Genomic DNA, 20678 nt, shown 5'->3' on the forward strand with positions numbered 1-20678 from the left:
TGTTTCACACAGACACCTTTATTTCCATATTTCTGCATGGATGAATGTTCTTTTACCTGGGATGTACTGGTAGACAGATAATACCCTACAAAATGGAGTTTAGCAAATATATATATATGTACACACATATATATGTAGTCTGGCAAAATCACTTCTGCATTCCTCAATGTGTCAGAATGGATGCTTACAATAAGCCAAAACTGAAGGGACACTGACGTTTTGGGTTATTTTCTTATTTATAACATAAAATAGTGTTTGTATTTTCTTTTCCAACATGATTGTCTTTTTCCTGCTTATACTTAAGCAGAACTGCAGAAGAGAAAAGCCACGCCTGTAAGTTTGCAGTTTTCACTACCCTAAATTACTATCGATGGAGCAGGTAGAAGAACATTTCTGAACTTTACACAAGGGCCAAACTATCAGTTCAGCATATGCCACCACATCAGATGTAAGAGCATCCCTGTATTAGTGATGCAAATAAATCAGTGGCATGTAAGTGTTAGCTCATGGCACAGTTCAGTTTTACAGCCCCCACCCACACAGATACGTGTTTGAGTCCCAGTTTTAAAAGCTTCATTGCAAATTTTTAACCTAACAGTGTCCCCTGAGAAAAAATACATACTGGGTCTAGGAAAGGACACCCTCCTACAGGTATTTATTTTTATTATTAAAACCAACATTTTTAAAACCATTCAACAAAATTGAATACAAATTGCCATTGGAGAATAGCATTTGTAACAGTGAAGCTATACATGGCTGATCCATTAACATGGCTTTAGATATCATGATTTACATTATTTGCACATTTCCTTAGGTCTTTCATGGCACTTCCATAAAGAAGAAGAAAAGTTTGACGCACTGCTGCTACTATCTCATCAGAGGTGACCCAGGGATACAAGGGTGTTTGTTCTCAACACATATTGCAGTCAGGAAATGGCTCTGCCCATGGTGCCTGAACCTCAGGGTATTTGCGTCTCAAGCCTTTAGCTTGGCTCATGGTTACTCACAATATTGCATTGCATTCAGAGGGATAGAAAAACAAACAGCCACAGAACAGGCATGGTACTTTTTTTTTCCTTTTTTTTCTTTTTTTTGCATTATCATTTATCACATTCCTATTTGTCAACAGATTGTTACCTAAAATGCATGTTAGAAAGGCTTTCTTTATAAAATGCTGGCATGAAGATGCAGACTAATGTTTGTAACTAGTGAAACAGTCAAGAGTCCTGATTCAGACATTATTTAAACGTTCATAACTTGCAGGGAACGTGCACAGTTAATAGCACTGACAGAGAATCTGACTGCCTTCTGTCTACTGGCAGGAGGATGGATGAGGGTGGGAGACTGGAGTAGCATAGTGTGTTTTATTTAGAAATCTGTAGTAGTGTTTGTCATAAATATTGCAAGCCTTGTTTATGAGAGCAGAGGCTTGGCAAGTTTACAGTAGAGTAACATTCACAGAAAACATGAAAAACAAACCCAAAGCCGTTTCCATGCAGAGAGCAGCTCTCTCACAGTCACTGATGTCTCACCTGCCAACTGGAGCACACCTGCCATGGACAGATGCTGCTGATGGAAAGCCCAGAGGCCTTCTATGCACTGGTGCATCTCAGCCTCTGGCTGTAACACTGGGATCAGGGACAAACACAGGGAAATAACTGCGTTTGCAATGGCAAGGACTCTGCCACAGATAGGTTCTGCAATCTGAGTTTTGAGAAAATGCAGCTGTGGGTGGCACTTTGCAAGTCCTCCTGTCTCAGCTACTGTGGGCTTCAGGTGCAGCACAGAGCTCAGCCCAGGGCGGAACATCAGGGCTGTGTGGGAGGGCACTGACTCCAGTGGGTTCCAAATCAGAGCTCCTTATCCTCCAAGGGCAGACTCAGTGTGGCTGTCAGCGTGTTTCTCTCTACCTGATGGCCCCTCGTTGCTGGCAGTGAAAAGCAGGCACAGTGGAGCAGCAAGGAGACGGCAGAAGTGCAGGGTCAGTACTGGCACCCTGATCAGCAGTGCAGGCCAGCACACACTGACAGTGACAGCAGTCTGTTTGCTCTGAGCTGGAGCCACACTCCAGAGAAAACAGTGACAGTCCTGGTGACAAAGGCAGCCCCCACACAACTGCTGCCAGCAGGCCAGGACACACAGATGAGGCCAAATTCATCACAGTAACTCCAGAAATTAATTTAGCTTCAGGGACTATGGCATCATGCAACTAATAACATTTTCTTTTGAAAAGGGCACATTCCAAACACTTCTGTCTGTATGTGCCATCTCATAAGCACCCTTGAAGCAAGACTATTAGAGGAAAAAGGCACGGTGCTAGCCAGATTAAAATCCTTAATTTCCACTGGTCTGACCACTTCTCCCTCTGCTGAAGTGAACTCAGAATAACAGATTCAGCAGTTTTGGTGGGAGGGAAAACCTGTAATTATATTAAATTCTGTCATTTCCTGAAGTGATTGCAAGAAGAATCAAGAAGGAATGGTGTAAACTGTGTATTATTTCAGCTACAACAGATGTCTTTACAAAGTACCTGTTAAATAAAGCCTACATGACCCAACGACTGGAGGAAAGGTACTCCCACAGCAGGGCATCACTCCTGCAAATCCCAGCCCCTCACCAGAGCTGCTGCATCACTGCTGGGAGGAATTCATTAATGGTACTGGTATGAAAGGCAGTATTTGTATGAAACAAGATGGACTAAGGTGTCATTCCTGCAGACATGCAACTTTACTTGAACACCACTTTTGATGGCAAGGGAACAACTTAGAGAAATAAAGTTAGGACTATACAGAAGTGTATGGGGGGCACAGTAAAAGGGGAAGATGCCCCATCTTGGGGAATTGGCATTATCATTATACTAGGACTGATCAGATCTACTTCTGTAATCAGGAATGATTCAATAGATGAAATTTTTATAAAATTAGGGCTACAGAACTGAGGCATTCTGTATATTCTGTATTATAAAAATGTTCCACTTACATAATTTTTAAAATATATCTTCAGTGCTAACAGTTTGTCTGTAATACAGTGTGTGATACAATAAAAATAGCTGCTTACTGGATGGGAATGATGCAGCACTACTGCAGGGACTGTTGCATCTGCAGGGTTTGAGCAGCTGGAAGAGTTGGCTGTTCCCTTCTTCCCTTTGCTTCTCAGCCACTGTCTGCCTGGAGATGACAAGGGCACTCTGGTGGGTCAGCTTTCCTAAAAGGCTTCTTCACAGAAGACTCTGATGTTCCCCAGCTGACCAATCATCCAATCTTGGTGTAAATTCACTACATGAACTTTTTTGTTTTATTAATTAAAAAACCAAACCCCTACACCAATACTCTACTTGGCATTAGCAAAGAAATGGGGCTTATACAAGGCATACTACTGCCTTGTAGGAAAAAAATATGGGCCCTGGGAGCTGATTCTGAGGCTAATACCAATTCAGGAATCAAATGTGCTGGGCACTTTGTGGGTACCAAGGTCTGTATGCTGGAACACAGCTGCATCTTAGTTCTTCACTGAGTCAAACAAGAAAGCTTAAAGAAATCCATAAGGGGGGGTAAGACCTGACTGTAACATCCAGTGATGAACCTAGGGAGTGCGTGCCAAACCACAGCAGAAGGACCAGAGCACACGGCCGTGCTGCTGCTGAGATGCTCTGTGGAGCATCACCCGGTGTCCCTGGGGCTCAGCAGGCAGCTGGGACCAGAGCACGTGTTCATCTTTCTGCACCAGCCCTTACACACCTGCCTGGTCTCTTGGAAACCTACCACTCCTGAACAGGATTTGTTCTGTACTTTTATATTAATATGTGCAACATGTTCTGCTCCTTTCCGACTCACCCTGGCATGAAGATCCCCTGATTAATATGTTCAGGAAGAACTCCACTAAACTCAGCACAGTGGCACCAGTGCATGTGAGAGGACAAGCAGGATCTCTGCAGGAATGGGGATACTGGCTACATGGGCTGTCTGTTTAATGTCCCAGGTACATTGACTGTTCATTTTTTCACAGACTGCCCTGGCAGACTGGGGTTTTGTCAAAGCAGATTAACAGCAAAGGCATCCACAGAACATTATGCCAAACAGAGGTATGGACTGAGCTGTTACTTGCAATTGATGGCTGAATAGCTATCAACATGTGCTATTATAGGGAATTAAGCTTGCTAGAGTAAAAGCAGGATTTGTGCCTAGCAAACAATGCTCTGTATTACTCATTGAACTTCGAGCAGCAGTTCTCTCTTGTCGGGATTTATTAAAATATTCACATGCTTCCAGAATGAAAGAAAAGTCCACCAGTATCTTCCAGGGAGAAGCGGTGGCATTGGCTGCATTCAGTTGCCATTTGGTTGGACATATCGTACAAAATCCTCACACACTGCACATGGCTCAATTGGAAAATCTTTCCCCCAGAAAGAAGATCTTTGTTACACAGAAGTCTCAGACTCCTCCAGTGCTCTTCTGGTTACATGACGTTCTCAAAGAGCTGTAAGGATCGCATGATATTGTCGTCCTGAAAGCAAGGAGAAGATACTGCCATGAAACCAGCATGGACAAGCACAATTCATAGCCCTGCCTGGCACAGGGAGCTCTGCAGCTGCTCCAGCAGGCAGCAGCCTTGCTCTGGGAATTCTTTCCCCTTCTGGGGCTCAGTGCCCAGGCCTGGTTCAGCACAGCACCTCTTGTGCTTTGGCCCTGGGCTGGTGTGAGGCACACCAAGCACAGGGGCTTCTCCTGAGCCTGATGTCCAGCACAGCTGTGCTGGGCAGGGCACTGCCAGGGTGCCTGTGCTCCACCCTCAGAACCCCTCCCTGACCCTGGGTGTGCAAATGTGCTCTTGGCTAATGTGCTCCACAAGTCCAAATGGAATGGCAGGTTTTGAACCAACAAGCAAACTGCCTTGAGGGAGCACTTCCTGCCAGAAATTGCAGTTTAAACCCAAAACACATGCAATCTGTGCAACCTCAGCCTCTCCAAAGTTCCTAGAGCCAAATGAGAAAGTTACAGACAGACACAAGGGAAATCCTGGATTGTTTCTCCTGAAGTATTGGAATTTTACTTCGAGATAAGAACCAGATTAGTATTCAAAAACATAATCATGGTTTTTTTCCCCTCAGGAATTCAGTTCAGAACAGCTGTTTGCCTGTAACATGAAAACAATTTTCCACACTGAGCAGCTTAAGAGATCTATTGCACTGCACTCCTCAGTTGTTTTGTGAGGCTGCATCATCCCTGTCACTGCTCACTCAGCAGCAGCTGGAAGCCAATCATCCTCTCCAGGGTCGTGCCAGGCCTCCACTGTCCTCAAGCCAGAGCTGCTGCAAAGGCACAGGTGAGCACTGCTGTGCACTTTGCTTTGTTTTTCATAAAGATAACAAGAATAAATCTTGGTGTGACAGGGCTTGCTCCTGCCTGCCCGGAAACAGCAGCTGACAGTGCATCAGCCTGCCCAGCTCCAGTGCCAGGATGGCAGAAGGAGCCAAACCCAAACAGGGACAGAGAATTAAAACTCTGACAGTTACAGGTAAAGTAAAGCTGCTTCAATAGTGAGACCACCTGATCATACACACCTACAGGCAAGTTACGAATGTGCAGAATAATACACAACACAAATGATTAAATAAAGATGGTGCAGAAAAAAAAAAAGCCAAACAATCAGGAGGGACCAAGAAAAAAGTAACTGAAAAACCTTAGCTTTCTATTATGCATCTGCTAAACCAGGATTTGGCTGCCTGAAGTCCGTGACTAAGACTTGGATGCGGCCAGAGCCAGGTTTGACACCAGAGCAGCAGAAGCCAGCCCAGCCCTCCACAGTGAGCACCTTCCCCTTGCTCAGGGACAGGAGAGCTGTCTGGCTGCAGAACTTGAAGGAATTTTCCAGGCAACATAAAATGCACAGAAGGGTCAATATGCAATTTGGTGCACCAAAATAAACATTGCAAAAGGCAGAGGTTACCTTTTACACTATTATTGTAGTGGTCAAATATTAGAGATATCTCAGAGGGAATATTCACACAGTCCAGGTCTAAGAGAACAGACATTAGGCCAATTGCACGTTAACGCAGATGCTTCTTTGTGCCAGTGCTAAAAGTACCAACGAATCTTAACACAGCCAACCTCATACATGGAATTTGTAAGAGGGGGCTTACTTTCAAAACAGAGGAAAAATGAAAATAATTGCTAAAATGACAGCATTTGCTTTTAATGTTTGACCATGAAAACATCAACTTGTTTTATAACTCAATGCTGTAATTGCAAGAATTTGAGACACCATTGACTCTGGGCAGTTCCAGCCATGTGGTACCTGATAATGACATCTGGGGCAGCACACAGGGACAGCAGCAGACTCTCAAAGTGAAGGAAAAAACCTCAAAAACAAACCAACAAAACCCCAAAACAACCTAAGACAGTTAAGATCTTTCTCTACAGTTGTCTGCTTGTCTGTAGAATCAGGGACTGCAGTCCACTCAGGAAAATAAAAGCACTGCACACGAAGACATCATCTCCCATATTCTGCCTCACCCTACCTTGCTATTGAGTCACAGGCTTCACAGGGCATCACAACCTCAGTCTTGAAGCTGTTTTGGTTTGGGTTGGTTTTTTTTCCACAGAGCAAAGAAAACCCAGGATCCTGAGCAGCATCTTGTTTCAAATAGAGTTTATCCAAAGGAAAGCAAATGATGTGACATGAGATAGAGCTTTGCTTGCAGTTATAACTTAGTTCTTACCTCCTGACATGATTCAATAAACTCATCTAGAGTTACAACTCCATCTTTGTTTTTATCCATTTTCTGTAAAATAAAATTATGTCAAAATTAGTTTACATTGGTAACACTATCGTTACAGTACAGTATCTTAGTTGATGCAACCTGAATAAAGCTGGGCACTTAAGCTTAGCCCACAGACTAAGTGGCCAGTGGCCAGTGCTGGATTGTCCAACTGCTAAGGACTTTACTCTGGGATTTGGAGCACTTTTGAGGTCATCTCTAACTGCTTTCTTGACACACACCAGAACCTCTGTCGTTATTCCATTGTTTATTTATTCACTGCCTGACCGACCCACACCCACATTCCTGTCAGTCCTAAGGGCAACTCAGAGAAGCAGCACAGCAGGCCTGCAACACATGAGAGGCTTCAGACTTACTGGACGTGGCACATCCCAAGGCAAAGGATCAGGCTAAGAGACATGGGAGATACCTTTGGAGCCAGGAAATCAGCAGGCATTGCAGTGCTAGGCTGAGTGGCTGCTAGGGTTTATTTTGAAATATATGACGAGGTATAAGACTCAGCTTTACAGGAAAGTCTATCAATGCCTAGTCTGAGTGTTAGGAAAAATAAGTAAAAACCCAGGTACCTGGAAAAACACTTCTACATGCTGCCTTGGTGCATCTTCCTTGAGCACTGGATACGTGTATTTTCCCATCATATCATAAATCGCCTTTACGATATCCATCATTTCCTGCCATGGCAGCATGCCAGCACAAACACAAAAAGGAAATTAAGAGAAATGAGGGCCCATTTCTGTCTTGCACTGCCCTATTCTTCACCCTCCTTCTCCTATGACAAACCAGCACCTGGAATGCCTGTGCATGTGCATGGAGACAGATGGACCAGACACACAAACATCCTACAGAAAGAATTGCTTCCTTCTGCCCCCACAGTGCCAAATGCTCCCAGTGCTCCCTCCCTTCCCCTCCCCTGGCCTGGCTCTGACACAGCAGGTGCTGGCAGCAAGGGCAGCCAACTGTGGCACCAACTGTGGCACCAGCCCTGTCCCAAGGGCATCCTCCAGGGCCAGGGACCCTCACACTGGAACTGGTAATCTGGTCCCTCCCCATAGCTTGCACAAATTGCCCCTCAGCTCCATCACTGGTGGCAGTAACTGCAAACCCTCCAAGGAGGCACAATGGGTTTGAGTGGACCAATTTGTATTTGACACATATTCAAGGTCACCATGCTCAAAACTAAGGCTTCCCATAACAGGAACAAGAAATACCAGCTAAGAAGAATAAACCAGATGACAATGCAGGATTTGGTAGTGGTGCTGCTTCGGATGACCTCCACAGTATCTCCTTGTGCAGAAATCAAGCCCTTGAGCCTCAGTCACAAAGTTCTGCCACCATCACCCTCCCCTTCACAATGCTTATGTGGCTTATAGGTGTAACCAACATTTTGCTCCTGGATAACACAATTCATTAAAGGTACCACAATACAGGAAAATATGTCTAGAAAAATCATTCAATAAGACCACTATGCATTTTGCTTCCACACAGACAAATGCATGAGTCCACTCTGATTTGTGTTTAATTAGCTGCATGTATAACTAATTGTGTTTTGCAACAAAACCAAATCAACTCTCCCAAAATCAACCATATTTGTCAGGAACAGCCTTACCTCCTTGTTTATATAGCCATCCTTATTTATGTCATACAGATTAAATGTCCATCTCAGCTTTTCATGAACAGTTCCCCGTAGCAGAATGGACAGTGCCATCACAAAATCCTGGTTTGGAGCAGTGAGAGAAGTGAGAATTCTCATAACATCATTTTCTAAGTCACCCTCTTCATACAATGCCAGTCAAAAGATTTATCTTTTTAGGATGGAGCATATGCTTATCAAACTCTTCTGGCTCCCTTTTCCAGAAATGTGTCCTCTCTGACTGAACTCAATGGCTGAAGCTTTCACAGAGATGTCTCGTCTTTAGGAGCACTGCCAGATGCTCCAGTGGCCTTTCTCCTCCCTGCTGCAGGGACCTGTCACTCAGATTGCCACCACCTGATTAAACACAGCTGGACTGTGCCTGTGGAAGTGGAAGCTGATGCTTTCTTATCTCCTGACTGAGGTGCTGGCAAAGAAGGGAGAAAATCCCATCTGAGAGAGAAAATCCTCTAACACAGGGAGCCCTAGATTTTGCTCTCCAGCAAAATCTGCCAGGCTTGACCAGATGTGATTCCCACCACTAATTACTCAGTGTGGGACACATTATTTTAATTGGTTTTCTTTGCTTACAGTAAAGATACTGCTTCTGATAAGTGTGATTTATTAATTATACTGCATGGTGGCTCAGGCACTGAGAGTAGCATAGCCACAGGGGATTTTTAGCACAGGCAGAGCTTGAGGCTAACAGAGTTACACAGCTCCTGATAACTCATTAATAGCTTTAGTCACCTCCATGAGCTCTGTATGGGGCAGTGCAGCACTGCTTAGAAACCTCTGGTCCTTTTTGCCAAGCCTCTGAGGAATTTGAATTTGTTGATAAAAAAGGGGACAAAATTCTCATGTTTGACAACCATTTAGAGACAGATCTGCCAGGAATGAAAGGTCAGCACTTTCCACGTTTGGAGGTTTTTTTGTTTGTTTGTTATTTAACAGCATTTTCCCGTTCTCAGATTGTTTAAGTTTCTGAACACCTTCAACTACTGAGGAGCTGCCCCATGCAAACCTCCCACTGCAGCCCTTGCCACAGAGACACACAGAGACACATGGAAACATCCCCATTGTGCATTCAGTGAACGGATACATTTCCCAGCCTTACCTGGAAATCAATAGAGGTTTTGGACATTTGACAGCAAAGGTAAAACTGCCTATGATTTGTAGTTTTATAGGAGTTTTATAGTCTTCAAAACTATGAAGTTTATCCTCCAGAAGTCTATGATTTAATACATCCCTTTGCTGCACTCCTACAGCTATGGGCTGAGCATGAAGACAGGTTGTTTGTAGCCACTGCAACAGGCCTTTTAGTTAAAGTGTGCATTTAGTTTCCAAGTACCTGAGATGCTTGTTCAACACATCATGCAAAGCAGAAGTATAAGATGCAAGTTTTCTGTGTCCCTCATCTCATTTCACATGGGACTGTCCTCAGCCACTCCTCTCCTTTGCACTTTCTCCCTCTGATCCCAACTAGCACAATCCAGATATTTCTTTACTGACATGGAACTGCATCTGCATAAACTAAAGTGAACCAGATTTGAAAACACTGACTGGCTTTAGACTGAAACCTCTAACCTTTAATCCAACATGTCCTACTACTTTGCAATGAAGACTGGACAGAAAAGGTTAAAACCCCAAAATTGAGAAAGTGGCATGGATGGAAATGCAAAGAATCACCTCAAACTTCACAGAGCCGTTCTGTGCAGTGTCGAAGGCATTGAAGAGGTAATGTGCATACATGCTGGCATCTGAAAGGCACAAAGGACAGGCACTCATCACACACTGATGGTTCTAAACAAGTCAGGAATTTGTTTTCCTTCTGTATGCAACTCAACCCTGACACATTGCCAGGTATTCTATGAACTAGTAAATGTTACCATGGACTTGCAAAATCCTGGCACCCTCCCTGAAAACAGACTTGAAATGCAAAAGCTTTTATTACAGTAGAAACTATTTGGATTTTGGAGCATTACCTGAAAGAACAAGCAGGAAATTCCCACCAACCATGAGTGTGTCTGGTTCAAATGGTGGGAAACACAGCAAAAACACTGAACAGTGACTGCAATCTGCAACATCCTTTCTCTACCTTTTTGTTTTGTGGGAGACACAGCAGAGACGCCCCCAGGAAATGCCCAGCTTCAGAAGGGTCCTGCTCCAGTTACTTGAGTTTGACCCATGGCTGCTGGGGAGCAATCTCACTTAGAGGTATATTTTTGTCCTTTTGAATCTTAAACTGCTGGGTTTAGAAAATCATGACAGGAAATCATCAAGTTCATAATGAAATTTAATGCAAACCTTTTACAGATGTACCTCTTTGAGGTGCCATGGGTTGTAAAACATAAGCATAATGTGTTTTATTTTGACATTTAGTTGAAAAAACACTTGTTAATGACCTTCTTTAAGTAAATGTACATGCACACATACACCCTAGCAGAAAGGTTTTTGTTCCTCAAAGACTGTGTTCTGCAGCTACTACAGAGTGGGATATTTTGGAAAGCCTCAAATACTTAATCTTGGCTAAAAGCCACTTTAAATGACTAATTTCTTTCAATTTGTCAACAGCATCCCCACAAAACATATCCTATTAGAATATATACATTCTTGATGTTTTTAAAAGGCAAGAACATGTATTATTTGAGAGATTTCATACAATACCTTAATATGCCCATTCATGACATGGTCCTGTCTTAGTCACTTAAACACCAAAAATGATCATTTCAGGTATCCAGGAGTTTACTTATCTACTAAAAACTGCTTTAAGAATTTTGAGGAGGTTTGAATAATTTTCAGGCCAAAAAGAAGTCTGAGACCCTCCTGTGCTAGACACTACATGCCCAGCAGTTCAACAGCAGGGAAGCAGAGCCACACAGAGGGGAAGCAATTCCCCTTTCTGCCAACAGAAAGTCAGAACAGAACAGAACATCAACCCCCAGTTTCTATTTTGGACCTGGGGAATGCAGAGCAGACAGTGAGAGGCAATCTTTATGGGGGTTTTTCTATGTGACATAACTTCAAAGGCCTAAAATTTTATTACTTTGATGTTTGTGTTTCTGTCTAAAATCCCTCAATGCTTCAGCTTGATTCCCCTTTCTTGCACAGATGATCTGCAGCAGTTTTGCAGCCAGCTGGCATTAGGCAATGCTAGGGCTTCAAGAATCCTGACAGGCACAAATCACTCCACTTACCTCCATGAGGAAAAAACTGTGCATAGATCTGTTTAAATGTTTCTTCATTAACAACCCCACTGGGACATTCCTGTTGGAAAACAAAAGGAAAAAAAGAGAGAGAGAGAATCAAGAAAAACACAGGTTTGTAAAGGTTCATTTGCAAAACTCTACAAGCCCAAAGAGAGCAATGAAACAAATCACCTTCCTGTTCTCACAGTGTTTTGCATGCACAGGCTGTGCAGCTGGAGATATTAAAGTAATTCAGATTGCAGTTTCATCCTAAGCATCTCACAAAGCTGGCTCACCATTATTAACATTTCTAACTGTGTTTTCAGCAGTTTCATTGCTGTTTCTTAATCCTCAGCAGCAGACTGTAGCCAGGTGAACAATCCATAGCACACTAGTAAGTCCTTACAAACAAGCCTCAATAATAAATACACCCCCACCAGCTCAGTGGGGGTGTATTAGCTGCTCTAACATACATTACAGAGCCTTGGGCACTGCTACCTATCCATGTGATGTTTTCAGTTAGAGAGAATACTTCCCAGTTGATGGCATTATTCCTCAAATTTGCCTATCAACCAATTTTGAAAATTAAACCACAGCAAACCAATAAAATAACCACATGACTCCACCTTTTTCACAGAGCACAGAATTATGGACACAGAAAAGTCAGCTTGCTCCCACACTCTGAGCCATGCATCAATAGAGGCCCTGGGGTCTGTGTCTTGCTGCAGCACTGATCCCACTCAGCCATTCAATTCCCCAGGCTCTCAGGGAGGGAGGAGGGAGCAGGAGTGCTGTCCCTGCTGGTACAGGGGCTGGAGATGGATTCTCTGAGCAGGCCAAATCTCTCATAAAACTCACACAACTGGCACGTATGGCTAGGCTTGATGCTTATACTGAGCTGGGAGGCACACTTGGGATCAAGAAAGTTCCTCTGTTCCTGCCACTACACTCACCCCATGCATCCTTCTCTGGTCAGGCTGTGACCCCTGCCTCACTTTAACACAGGTGCTTCAGCCAGGAACTTCACAAAATATAAATAACTGTTTGCACAAGGAACCACCAGCTTTCCATTCTTGGAACCTGACTCCTGCTACTTTGCCTGATAGTCCTGAACTGCTGTTTAGACAGAGACAGCAAACAGTCAATCAGACAACTTTTCTATGTGCCACTTGTGATTTTGTAGGCTGCAAGATTTCTAGTTAGATGACTATTCCCAAACTGTTCCAAAGCTCCTCATAAAGCATCTGTTGCCTGGTTTCCTTATCACAAGAAAAGTGGTTACTTTTTAATCTGTAAAGCAAAAATCATCAAAGGAAGATAACTAAATAGAAGCTAACAGCTACCATAAGAGATTCTCCCAAATATTTCCTAAACATAAATGTTTTCTGAAGCTTGTAAGCTAACATACATTAAATAAATCATCTGATATTTATTTATGATATCTTTTAAACATTGATCAGGCTCAGAACCATATCCACAGCCATTCTTGGGTAGCAGTGTTCTCCTTGGTCACTGAACTGCTGTTACTACAAGATTGCACAGGGCCCCTGCAGAGTACTTCCTAAACTGTCATTCTTTTTAAAACCAAGCCTGGCACAATTGGCCCATCCTTCCAGCACAGTGCTACACCAAGATTTATTTCCTTCTCTCCTTGTGATAAGACAACTGTTGCATTCTCTAAGAACCACAACTTCACCTGCTGAAAGATGGTTGGCAGTTGAGGGACTGATCATTCTTTCCTCTATGTTCCCCACAAGTGCAGAGTCCCTGAGGTCCCTTCCCTCTCTTTATTGCCAGAGGTGTGCACGTGGCTGCTGCTGCTGCCTGTGCTCTCCCACAGGGGCAAGGGCTAGCCTGGCAGTTGGGCCATTGGCCTGCTTAATTTTCTGAATTTCTACATGATCCTTATTGCTTCTGATGCTCCATCTGGAAGCCAAATGAAAGTTTGCATCACAGCTCTAGAAGTGCTGGGGAGAGACAGTGCTGACATTGATCAGCCCATTTAGCTCTCTATAACTGGATTGCTTTCAGACACATATGCTACTACCAATTTATTTGCAGTTAATTGATCACTATTTTTGCTTTATAAGAGCCAAATAATGCTCCAGAGGCTTCATTAGTGCTACAGTACTATTTAATTCTGCTGACTCGAAAGAAATCTCACTTGTGACACAGAGCAGGTGAGCTTAGTGTCAATTAAAATTCCACTGAAGTTAATAAAGATTCACTCATTCAAGAAAAAAATCTTTGTCAGTAAGGAGAACACAGTCCTTCACTGTAGTATTCATAAGGCTTTCCTTTGATAGCAGGGCTTTAGGTTAACCCTTCTCATTTCCTTAAAGTAGTAATTTTTTTTAAATGCCAAACAGTGAACATTTTTTTTGTATTGTCATCAAGCACAGAACAAATCCCTCATTTTCCCAGGGCCAACTACCAAGCTCTGGCAGCACAAGCTGTGCATCTGAACTTACCCTCTTCTTTTAAATCACTGTACCACAAAGGAGCTGAATCCATGTATAAACCAAACATACCAACCCACAAAACCAAAAGGAAAATCAAACATAAATAAAGCAGTTGCATTTTTCCTCTGCTGGAATCAGAAATAAACTTCACTGATTGCTTTCAGAGCTGTGCAAAGCAGAGATGCAGGGACCACAGGGGAGCAAAGCACGCCCTGCCTTTCAGACCCTCCTGACTTCAGCTGGCCAGAACATGAGGATGAGTACCCAGGGCCATGTTTTGCTAAATTAATAAGTTAGCTGACCACAGACAAAGGCACAATCCAGATTTGCATCTCTAAGCACTCACACATTCCATGTAGTTTGTTGCTCTATGTTCTCCCACTTTGGAGATGTTTTGGGGATTATTAAAGTGTGAGAACATTTCTCCCTTGCTTGTACTGCTCACTTTAACCTCCATAATCCTGCCTTTTTTTACAATTACATTTCATACTACCCTACATTACAGATTTGCTAAAATACACACACTAAAGCAAGGCAAGGATGTCTCCAGCAGCCCCTCAGTCATTTGGGTTGTCTGTTTCCTGATTCAGTACTAAGAAATTATCCCTTGCAGCTAACAAGCATTTCCCCTAAAAGCACAAACCCCTACACTGAGCAAAAAAACTCACAAAACCTCCAGTTCTTTTAAATCCATGTACTCGATTCCAAAGAATGCAAGCCGTGAAACATGGCCTAAGTGGAAGATCCTGAATTACCAAACTCAAATCTCTGTATAGTTGGTCACTTCATTAGACATCAATTTATCAATTTTAATAATAAAAATACTTCCTTGCTCTCCTCCCTGCAAGTCCATGACTGGCCACCAAACTTTACTCCTCCGGGGGGCAGAAACTCTCTTCTAATTCCAGCCTATGCCTATTCACAGCCATTCTGTTCCTGTGCCAATATTGCTGTTTAGCTCAAACAATTCTGGTGCTTTTGTAGACAGAAGGTATCACATTTTCTTTTGTTAACTTGTACCAAGGCAAGACCCACCAAAGGCTCTGATGGGTTTGCTTGTAACCTTGCTTTTTTAGAATCCCAAGCAAAGAGATGGGACCAACCACCTCATGTTAGTCTGGCTTCAGTCTTACCACAGCTAACAGAGAGGTGCAAAGGAGACCATTCACCATTCATAATGCAGAATCCTGTGGGCAGAGGCAGCTGCTAGGTAAATGTGAACTGTTGGTCCTGCAACCAAGAGATGCTGGAGGGTGGCACCCTCTCACGACTGGAAAAGCAAGCTGAAGGCAGAGAGGGAACATTTGGCCAGGCAGTAATGATGCACGCCTGGTTAGCATGCTTGGCTTCTCTGGAGATGAATTTATTGGCATCCTCTGTCACTGTGGGGCAAAACCACCAGACCAGACCAGTGACATCCTCAGTACAGACTGAGATAATGTGGAGGGGGAGGCGGGAACAGAATTCAGAGACACAGAAAGAACAGGTTTAAAGGTACTGAGAATTAGGACCCTGGTCAGACAAGCACTAGTCCAGAGGCCAGCCCAGGCTGTGCTGAGCTGCCTGTGGTGGAACATTATCCCTGCTCCTGTGCACTAAATCCTCTGCAGCCAGGACCTCCATCCCTCTGTCCCCTACACAAGTTCCTGCAAATTGCTCTGTGATTATCCAGGTGTTGCCTTGTGATTGAACAGGACCTGTGCAATAACCACTGAGAACAAGCAGTGAGTATAAGCCAGGGAGGAAAATTACTGTATTCCCACAGGGATTTTGAATCTCCAGATGGCACTGTAACATCATCCCAAGGAACAGACTGTTTGGTACAATAGCAAATACGGTAACAGATGAGCCAGTTTGCCTCTTGAGCATAATTACCCACCTCATTGAAACCAGGATTTGCAGGCTACCAGTGTTAAAGCTGCACTTCCATGTCAATTTAAACCTTACATATGAAACTTTGTGTATATTGTACGCAGATCAGCTGGATAAAACCAGCCTGCTTTGTCCTGATATCCAGATATAAACCAAGACCTTGCCACCACTGGCAATTAATACCAAGACCTTCAGTGATATCCTAGGTTTAGGTCACAAGTTAAATGCCCTTGTCTGCCACTACTGCCCTGGGACGTAATGTCTCTGTAGTGCAAAGTGCAGGCAGAACTAGAAAAGGCTGGGGGCAAATGTCATGGGTGCTGAGAGTGCTCCAGGTCTGCCTCATGGGTTTGCATCTGCAGTTGCAAATCCCCCCAGCACAGAGCAGAGCTCTCCCACACAGGATTCCCACCCAACAGTGATACAGAAGGCACAATAGAGATCTTAGCAAAACTGGGTTTAACCTCACTCTGTAAGCAGTCATGTCATATCAAGGTGTTAACATGCCAAGTTCTGTCTCAAAAGCCATGTGATTTCCTGCTGGCTGGCAAAAGCATAAAGAGGTACCAGTGTTCAGTTAGGCAACTTCACACATGAAATGACCTCCTGTGCGCAGCAAACCTGCAGAAATATGCCACACACACTAAAAAAAATACAGAAAGCTGAGCTGTGCTTTGGCCCACTTAAGTGAGCAGAGAAATAAAGGGTGAAACCAACAGACTCCTTGGAAAAGTCTGGAAACGTGATTTGATCAAATTTCAAAAATCTGTCAAAAATAAAAGCCCTTGTCAAAGTCCCACAGGTTCCTCAGAACTGCCTGTATTTAAGGTGGCCCAGCCTTCTTTAGACAAGTTTTTACCCAATAGACTTGACTGAGAAACTACAGCATTTTGCTGTAATGGTTTCTAAATGCTGGAGCTGTCCTGCAAGAGAATATAAAAACCATTCTGTGTTTATTGAGCCAGTTTGATTCTGACCTGTTAATCATCATTAAAACATCGGCTGGCACAAACCACCTGGGTGACTAAATCCTGACCCTCAGGCAAACATGTAATGAGTACTCATTCTTCAAGGTGCATAAAGCATCTGCTGCATGTAGCCTCCACATTCCCCATCCATCTCTCCTGACTGTGAGGAGCCCTGAGAGGCAGCAGCAGAGCCAGGCTGAGGCTGGGGGCTGCAGGCTCAGGGCTCCCAGGGAGCCTGGCTGGAACCGGGCTCACAGCCTGGGCACGCAGCTGCTCTGCACACCCAGGCACACAGCTGGCACTGCTGCCTGCTTGCCCAGCTGTCTGCAGCCTCTCTCTGCTCTCCTCAGCCTTAACACACATCCAACTTCTGGTTTCTCTTTAACTCCTGCCACTCCAGCCTTATTGCCTACCTATGCAGGACCTTAAAGTCCTAAAGTGCTCTAAAAGAGCAAGATTTCTGCAGCTAGAGAAGGGAAGAAATGTCCATCCTGGGCATGTAATCATAAGTGAACAGTACCACTTATATTTGAACATGAAGAGATGAAAACAAGGTTTAAATAAGTAGCCATAAAAACATTTTCAGGTTATCTTCAAGTACTGGCACAGCTGAGGAAATTGAAGTGTGCTTGCTGACATTTGGGGAACAAGTTTAATGAGACCATTATGTGCTGAATATTCATCCAAACCCAGTTTTAGGCAGATTGCAGTGTCATAAATATTAGATGGAGAGGCAGATTGTGCTCATTTTCTGTGGTAAGGGAGATCTTATACAAAACTACTAATGCTTAGCAGGGGAATAATACATAATCAAGCTGAGCAGTTGAGGCTGGTGAGGACATACATATTAGACTCTGTTCATTGCAGTACTGTTCTTACATTTTTAAATCCTCTGTAAAGAACTTGAAGTTCTCTTTTAGTGAAATTGGTTTGTGCTTCAAGCTGTTCCAGTCCCTCGGGTCTATGGCACACTGTCGTCATTTCTAATTCATCTTCAATTTTATCTGAAAGAGAAGACAGGAAAATATTTATTTTGGTTGTGACCCTTGCTCTTTTAACATGATGGATAGGACAGACTGGATTTCAAGAGCAACAGATCAAAAAGAAACCACCAACAGAACTGATCTGTGTAACTGTTTTCAACCTCTTGAAAGCAAAATAAAAGCCACAGGAGTAAGGCAATAGCTCATGTTTCTTCCTGGGCTGCCAATTAGCTGCCCATTCACAAAGCCAAAATGGTGCTGAGAGCAGCAGGATGGCAGCAGACACTGCTCCAAAAGCAGCCACAGGCATTTCATACTAAATATTGAGACAGCGTGGAGGAATGGCACTTCTGAAGTACTGGCTTCAGCTTTCTAGCTGTGCAAATACACCAGGGAGAGCCGACATGCTCAGGGATATCAGACAACGACCTTACACTGGAGTTAAACACCGAGGGAATCTCCTCTGTGTGCTAACCAAAAAGCTTGCTCTAGAGACATTGAAGATCACTTTAGTCCTAGGAGAAATTAAAATTTTGTCCACAGCTGCAGAATCTGGAATTAATTCAGCCAGGATTTAGAAGGACTTTTTGGAGAAAGAGATAAAAATGAAAAACACTTCTATGCATTTTATTAGAGTGTTATTCTACAAGGAAGAAAGATACTATCACACCCTGATTTACCATAACCTCACTTCATTTTTGATGCATGTTTTCCCCTGCCAAGCCCATCCCCCATGCATGCAATACCCAAATACATAGATATTTAGTGTCTATCAGTTTGAGATTCTCTAAACTTCAAAGACCAGATCCAGCCTTCAGCAGGCCTGAAAATCCAATCCACACCCAAAAGTTGCTTGGCATAAAAGCAAACACTCCCCTTATTGTCAAAAACTGCACAATTCATATCTTGTAAAAACATTTTAGGTTATTTGGCTCAAGCATAAAAAAAAAAAATAGTCATTTCTGTGGTAAGCCAACAATTTAAATGGAAATTTGCAAGGAAATAGAGTTACTCTGAATAGAGGAAAGGCATAAATTCAGAGCAGACTAGCTTAGTGAAAGAACACAACAGACCAGTCCAAAGGTATATTTCATAAGCTAATTAATTTTGCAGAGATACACACACACACATACATATACACATATTAAATTGACCATTGTTAAGGAGGGCACATGTCAGTAAATGCTAATGTTTAATTAACATTGGTTCATTTTGTCAGTATTAAGAAACTGGTTCAAAATATTGGTGACTTCAGCCATCCTCTTAATCCACCACATCTGCAACATCCCAGTCAGCATCTGTAGGCTTGAACAGATAAAATGTATTCCTGAATCGTGTTCTGAAGGTCCCTTGCACAGCAGGGCAGGAGGTGAGAGGCTGTAAGAGCAAGGAACAGGAGCAGAGTATCAGCTGTTCAGGATAAAGGAAAAGGGACTCAGGGCTGGCAAGGGGCCAAAAGAAGCCTGAAGTACACACCTTCCCCACACAAAGGGAAAATGAAGAGTCTGGAAATTACAACTCCTGTCAGAAGAAAGGAAATGTAAAAGGATGTCTGCTACAGGAAAAAGTAATCTGAAATAAGGGGGGAAAGCCATTTTCTTTGCAAGAGAATTAATGACACAAAACGAAGGAATGCAGAAGCTGTAAAGAGAGAAAATTGTGGGGAAGAAATGCTTTAAAATGAGGGATGAGAAATGAGTGGTTGAAAAAAGGAGAGAAAAATCCACCTCAATAGTTTTCACCCTCCACAAAGATTTGGGGTTTTCTGTTATTTGTTTCCTTTCAGTGCTTGCTCTCAAGTCAGCTCTTTTCAACCTGTTTCTTCCACCTATGCATTAACCACAGGAACTTCAGTGGCAAACTAGGAGATTGGCACTTCCTTCTCTGCCCTCATTTTTATCACAGCATTGTATTTCCTTTTATTTGCATTTTCATTATCATCCTGGCTCAGTCCCTCCAGCTCTTCAGAGGTGTCACTATGAAATATGAGCTCTTGCATTTATTACAACTACAGTTTTATTAAACTGAAGTTCACTGAGGGTGGTGAGTGCAAGCAGAAGTGTATATACATAAACATATGCAAATTTAAATTTCTGATAGGAATGATGTTAAGATATTTTATCTAATACCACATTCTTCCTCAGTTTTGCCTTGTTTACAGTTTTCTCCTGAGAGATTCAAGCCTAGGAAACAACCTTGCTGCTGTTTTAAAGTTAATTTTCTTCTTCAATTCACTGATGCATGAACAGACCTTGGGACCGACTGCACACACAGTGAGGGGCGAGTGTGGTCACCTCCCCAGCTCAGTGACACCTGTACCTGCCTGGTCCTTACAGCATCCTTATCCCTTCCAAGCTGGCAGGACATCCCTGTGCTGCTGGTGGAGACACACACTCAGGGGCTGGACACCATCCAGCTGCTCAGTGAGAGCTTGAACCTTAGCAAAGCTGCTTTTTTTTTTTTTTCCTTTTTTTGGGTTTTCCGTGTTCAGTAATCAGGGGGAAGCATTAACTAATGCAGAAGGCTTCTTCTGCTTACAGGTACTGATAAATGGTGATTTATTCTTTTTCTGTTTTTATTTCCAACACTTGTTGAAATCATCCCAGGATGAATCCCTTCCACACCAGATGGCTGCAGTGAGATTTGTCCTAGGCTGAGGATTGTTTAGCTGGTACAGAGCATTCACTTGCTGTTTTCCTTACAATGTGTTTTAAAATCGAAGAGTGGGATGTAGTATTTCTTGAGTTCAGATTTATTTCTGCCCATACTTTTGTGGCTGCTTTAATAGCAGGGTATG

The 20678-nt window shown here is 43.2% G+C and overlaps 1 protein-coding gene across 5 annotated transcripts in view; it reads right to left on the minus strand.

Moving 5' to 3' along the window:
• The window catches only part of LOC102060828 (A-type potassium channel modulatory protein KCNIP1), a 169310-nt gene continuing 148632 nt past the window's right edge, over positions 1 to 20678 (minus strand). For all 5 annotated transcript variants that reach the window (XM_005493124.4, XM_005493122.4, XM_074552255.1 and 2 more), the window contains 7 exons: positions 17778 to 17902; positions 11606 to 11675; positions 10098 to 10168; positions 8385 to 8492; positions 7345 to 7449; positions 6719 to 6781; positions 1 to 4503 (listed from right to left, as the gene is read on the minus strand). In XM_005493124.4, the coding sequence (XP_005493181.1) occupies positions 4456 to 4503; positions 6719 to 6781; positions 7345 to 7449; positions 8385 to 8492; positions 10098 to 10168; positions 11606 to 11675; positions 17778 to 17879 (567 nt within the window). In that variant the 5' untranslated portion in view covers positions 17880 to 17902 and the 3' untranslated portion in view covers positions 1 to 4455. The remainder of the gene's footprint in view (positions 4504 to 6718; positions 6782 to 7344; positions 7450 to 8384; positions 8493 to 10097; positions 10169 to 11605; positions 11676 to 17777; positions 17903 to 20678) is intronic.

The sequence above is a fragment of the Zonotrichia albicollis genome, chromosome 15 (assembly GCF_047830755.1).
Source record: "Zonotrichia albicollis isolate bZonAlb1 chromosome 15, bZonAlb1.hap1, whole genome shotgun sequence".
Taxonomy (NCBI): Eukaryota; Metazoa; Chordata; class Aves; order Passeriformes; family Passerellidae; genus Zonotrichia; species Zonotrichia albicollis.